Below are 5626 nucleotides of genomic sequence, written 5' to 3' on the forward strand. Positions count from 1 at the left end.
GAAATGACCCCTGCGGCTAACCATTAGGCAGAACTTCCCGACAGTCAGAGTGGTTCCTCAGTGGAACAGGTTTCCTCGAGAAGTGGTCGGCTCTCCTTCTTGGGAGGCTTTCAAACAGAGGCTCGATGGCCATCTGACGGCAATGCTGATTCTGTGAACTGGGGCATATCATGAGAGGGAGGGCAGGAAGGGTTGCCTCAGTGCTTAGTTCTTCTGGCCCTTTCTTACATGCCCAGGGAAATGCGGATCGCCACTTTGGGGTCAGGAAGCAAATTTTCTCCAGGCCAGGCCAGTTTGGCTGGGGATCCTGGTGGTTTTCTGTCATCTTCTGGGCATGGAACAGGGGTCACTGGGGGTGTGGAGGGGGAGGTATTTGTGAATTTCCTGCATTGTGCAGGGGGTTGGACTAGATGACCCTGGAAGTCCCTTCCAACTCTGTGATTCCATTGTTCCACTGAGCACCATGAGAATTGCTTGAGTGCTTCTCCTCCTAATTGCTGTTTCCATGACAAAAGTCAAAAACAGCGAAACTGAATAAATATGCACAGAATCAGTGTACACCAGGTGAATTTATTTGTGGAGACAGTGAGATGGGGAAAATATATGCATACAGGAAGTACTGGGATGGAGACAGAAATCCATGGGATAAGTTTAGGGAGTGGCTATGGCTCACTGGCAAAGACTCTGCTTGGCATGTAGAAGGTCCCAGGTTCAGTCCCTGGCATCTCCTGTTCAAAGGATCAAGTACGAGGTGATGTGAGAGACCTCTGCCTGAGCCCCTGGAGAGCACCTGCTGCCAGTCTGAGTAGACAACACTGAGTTCTATGGACCAAGGGTCTGATTCAGTATATGGCAGCTTCATGTGTTCAAGTCTGGTCTCCCTTTATTATATAAGGTTTATAAGATTATGCATGGGAAAGAGCAGGTAGAGAAAGAGGTACTTTTCTCCCTTTCTCACAATACAAGAACTCGTCGTGGGCACTCCATGAAACTGCAGAGCGGTCGGGTTAGAACGGATAAAAGGGAAGTACTTCTTCGCCCAAAGAGTGATTAACACATGGAATTCACTGCCACAGGAAGTGGTGGCGGCTACAAGCATGGACGGCTTCAAAAGGGAATTAGATAGGCATATGGAGCAGAGGTCCATCAGTGGCTATTAGCCACAAGGTATAGATAGGGACTCTGGGGCAAGTGATGCTCTGTCATCTTGGTGCTTGGGCGGGGTCAACAGTGGGAGGGCTGCTAATGTCCTGGCCCCACTGGTGGACCTCCTGATGGCACTGGTATTTCTGGCCACTGTGTGATACAGAGTGTTGGACTGCATGGGCCTTTGGCCTGATCCAACATTGGCATCTCTTATGTTCTTATGTTCTTATTACTTTCTGGAATAGAAACAAATCTAAAGAATTAGTGAAAACGAGAGAGAGAGAGAGAGACAGAGAGACAGAGTCTGAACCTTGTTTAGCTTTTCAAAACTTATCTCATGGATATTGAGTAGTCTCATGTATTACATTTTTTTTTAAGTAAGCAAATGTCTGTCAAAAATTTACTGCGTAGTTGCAAGCATGCCACAGTTTGTTTCAGCAACACACCATCTGCAAGATGGGAAAGATAATATCGACCTACCATGTAGTGTTGTTTTAAGGACCATTTTTATATAAAAAGAATAGGGTCATCATGGCCCATGCCTATGAAATTCTGTGTAGTTTCCATTGCTTTGTTCATTGTATATATTATACTGTCACACTGCTTATTTGATTCTATAATCCAGTTCTGTTGCACTGTTGTTAGATGTGTCATGCTACTTTTGAATACTGTGTTAAAAATGTGAAGATGGTGAGATAGGCTGAGACTTGTCACATGTTTTTTTTTAATGCTTTGCATATCACCGTCTAAAGGGGAGGGGCTTATGAACTTTGAGTCTAGAAGGGAAAGTCACACCTATGATTGACACAATTGTTCCCATTTCTCCCCAGCAAGCTTTGGTGTGGTTTGAGAATGGCTGTCCAAATGCGGGCATGAGTAAATAGTTAGGTTAAAGAACAACAACCATGCCTTTTCTGATCTTACCCAGGGTTTTTTTGTGGTAGTCACCAAGAGCAGGCACCTGGCAGACAATGCAACAGTCCTTTGCTGGCAATGATTACTTGCTTAATCTGCAAGCAAATTAGTTTGCCCAGATTTTGGAATTGGGAATGCAGCAATGCTAGTAAAGGCCAGCAGAATTTCCCAGAGAACTTTTGCACAAGTATTTGATGATCTAGAAAAAAGAATAACCTAAAACTTTTGTTTATTGACCCAAAATCTTTCATCATTCCCTTTCAGCAAGAAATTCTGGCCCTTCTTGAGTATTAACTTCAGTTTTGTCACACAGTTCAGCCCAAGTATGGGAACGGAGTTTCAAGAGCCATTCCAAAGTATGATTAGATTTATGGTGAGGTTTGTTCAAATATTTGTTCCAGCTTTCCTTTTATCCAGATGTAAGAAATCCGCTTTCTTAGACTAACAACTGACGAGTAATCTGCTTCCATTTTATTATGATTTCAGTATTCTGACTATTCCCACAGATCCAATAGGGAGGGGACGGGTGGGGCGCAGACTGCTTCTTTGGTCACTGCATCCATTTGTTAAAAATATTCCATTCTCTGTTCAAAAGCTTCAAAAAGGAATTCATTTACAACTGTGTCATGTACCTGTAATCCAAAAAAGCACAGTACAGTTTCACTCGGTTGCTTTTGTTCACCGCTTGGCTGTACTGGAGAGCAGTCTGAAATGAAAGGAAAGAAAGAAAGATATTTCAGGAGCAGAGTACAATAAGGACATCGGAGTATGTCCCAAGCAAAAAAAAAACCACCTGGTACATTCTGCCCCCCCCCTTTCTATAGGTTTCTTGGCAAAGACTCGTAAGAACATAAAAACAGCCCTGCTGGATAAAGCAAATGGTCCATCTTGTCTGGCATCCTGTGTCATGCAGTGGCCAAACAAACAGGGCATAGAACGCCCGCCCCCCGCCCCACCAATGCTACCTCCTAGCACTGGAATTCAGACGATTGCCTCTTCTGTATATGCAGGTTCCCTTTAGTCCTAAGAGTAGTGACCATGAATGGACCTATCCAGGGCTATTTTTGGGCAGGAACGCACAGGAACAGAGTTCCGGCTGGCTTCGAAGTTGGCCACACCCAGCAGGAACTCATTAGCATAATAGGCCACATCCAACAGCAGAAACTCATTAGGATTGGCTATATTAGGGGTGTGTGGCCTAACATGCAAAGGAGTTCCCGCTACAAAAAAAAGCCCTGGGTTTTGACAACAAACAAGGTAAGCAGAATAAGAAGCAAAAGGTGGGTGTGGCTGGATGAGCACACGTCTGGTAACATGGAGGTGTGGCCTAATATGCCAACGAGTTGTGCTGTCAGGGGTGTGGCCTAATATGGTAATGAATTTCTGCTGTTGGGTGTGGCCTATTACGCTAATGAGTTCCTGCCGGCTTTTTCTACAATAAAAGCACTGGACCTATCCTCCACAATTCTGCTTAAACGTTTGGAAGGGTTGTAGGGGCCATCTCGTCCAACCCCCTGCTCAATGCGGGATCAGCCTAAAGCATCCCTGAGAAGTGTTCATCCAACTGCTGCTTGAAGACTGCCAGTGAGGGGGAGCTTACCCACCTCCCTAAGCAGCCGATTCCACTGCTGAATTACTCCTACTGGGGGGGGGATCCTAATATCCAGCCGGTACCTTTCCACCATAATTTAAGCCCATTATTGTGAGTCCTGTCCTCTGCCGCCAACAGGAACAGCTCCCTGCCCTCCTCTTAAGTGACAGCCCTTCAAAGACGTCAAGAGAGCCATCATGTCCCCCCTCAGCCTCCTCTTCTCCAGACTGAACATTCCCAGGTCCCTCAGCCTTTCCTCGTAGGGCTTGGTCTCCCAGACCCCGATCGTCCTCATCACTCTCCTCTGCACCTGCTCCATTCTGTCCGCATCCTTTATGAAGTGAGACCTCCAGAACTGCACACAGGACTCCAGGTGGGGCTAGACCAATGCGGTGTACAGTGGGACTGTGACATCTTGTGATTTGGAAGTTATGATACACCCCAAGACTGCACTGGTCCTTTTTGCCGCTGCATCACAGTGATTGCCACCTAGGCCGACAGCCATCACCGCCTCCACAGTTAGTGAATTCCACCTGGCGGGCACACTTTGCCAATAGCCAGTGCAAAGGCTCACGTACTTACAAGGCTGTCACTTCAGTCTACATGGTGGAAGAGTGAACGTGTGCACAATGTAATATGTGAGGCAGGTGCTCAATCTAGACACGGGCAGACCAGATTTGCTTGAATTGTTTTCCCAGACCAATAGAAAAATTAAAAAAACAACCTGAGGGTGGGATGGTGATGCCAGATCTTGGTCATCCAAATGGAGCACCCACCTCGCCTTACTTCTGTGTGCCTAAGGGACAGGGTTGCCAGCTCTGGGTTGGGAAATACTTGGAGATTTTGAGGGTGGAGCCTGCAGAGAGCAGGGTTTGGGGAGGGACATCAGCATGGCATAATGCCGTAGAGTCCACCCTCCAAAGGAGCCATTTTCTCCAGGAGAACAGATCTTGGTCATTTGGAGATCAGTTGTAACAGCAGGAGATCTCCAGGTGCCACCTGGAGGTTGGCAACCCCATGAAAGGAGGGCTGCCAATAACCAACATGAACCCCAACAATGATGCCCTCTCGCCCTGCCCTATACCACCCAGATCCGACCCAAATAGCATATGGAAACAAATCACGTGAGTTGCTTGGCACCATGGTTCCCCAGGGTGACCAGGGGCCCTGGAATACTGTCCCCCCCCCCAAAGTCCCTCCAAGCTCGGCAGCCCTGGGGCTGTGAATCCACCACACCACCACACAAACTGCAGAGTTGGGAGTGTGACCTGAATCAAGATCTGGCGGAATGCCAGGTTTGCGGGTGAGACAGGAATGGTGTGATTTATTTTTTTTAATCCCCTTATTTGGCTTACTCATCTGGATCGTTTCAGTACAGCTGCCTTCTTCAGTGAAATGCTTGCTCTTGGCCTGTGGCACGCTGAGAACTGGATTCGGTGGCTTCAGCCCCCCTGACCCAACTCTGGGGACTAGGTGACTACTGGGGACTAGATGGCCACCGAGGAAGATCTTTATGGCCAGCGTCAGCAGCATTTCTGTTTATTGATCTTAGCCTCAGGACACCATAATCTCACAAAACGAATACACGGCACAAAACATTGTCTTGTTATGAACTGCTGTCGAGGCCCTCAGCAGGCAGACAGGCACGCCTCCATTGTGCCTGGATCCCACCCAGATGAGATTCTCCTCCCTGCGTTCAATTTTAATTTTCCATTTATACAGGATTTTTGACTCCTGCGAGGCACTTTGGGAGCCGTTCCTTGGCTCAGTACCATGATAAGAACATAAAAGAATAAGTGCATCAACATTGACAGACATCCTTTGACAACGTTTCCTTTATATTCTATGTATTTCTTCCAATGCAGGACTAAAGGAGGCATGCACTAGGGCTGCCAACCCCCCGGTAGGGCGGAATTCCCCCCGCCCCGGAGGCCCGTTACCCGACGCCGGGGAATCGGGGCCCGGGGGGAACTC

At 47.5% G+C, this 5626-nt stretch overlaps 1 protein-coding gene across 1 annotated transcript in view; it reads right to left on the reverse strand.

The window, feature by feature from the left end:
• LOC107112033 (adhesion G-protein coupled receptor D1-like) overlaps nucleotides 1-5626 on the reverse strand; it is a 149821-nt gene that overhangs the window by 137002 nt on the left and 7193 nt on the right. The window contains exon 2 of the mRNA XM_015413098.1: nucleotides 2694-2767. Within this exon, the coding sequence (XP_015268584.1) occupies nucleotides 2694-2767 (74 nt within the window). The remainder of the gene's footprint in view (nucleotides 1-2693; nucleotides 2768-5626) is intronic.

The sequence above is a fragment of the Gekko japonicus genome, unplaced genomic scaffold (genome assembly GCF_001447785.1).
Source record: "Gekko japonicus isolate JY-2015 unplaced genomic scaffold, Gekko_japonicus_V1.1 scaffold3196, whole genome shotgun sequence".
NCBI lineage: Eukaryota > Metazoa > Chordata > Lepidosauria > Squamata > Gekkonidae > Gekko > Gekko japonicus.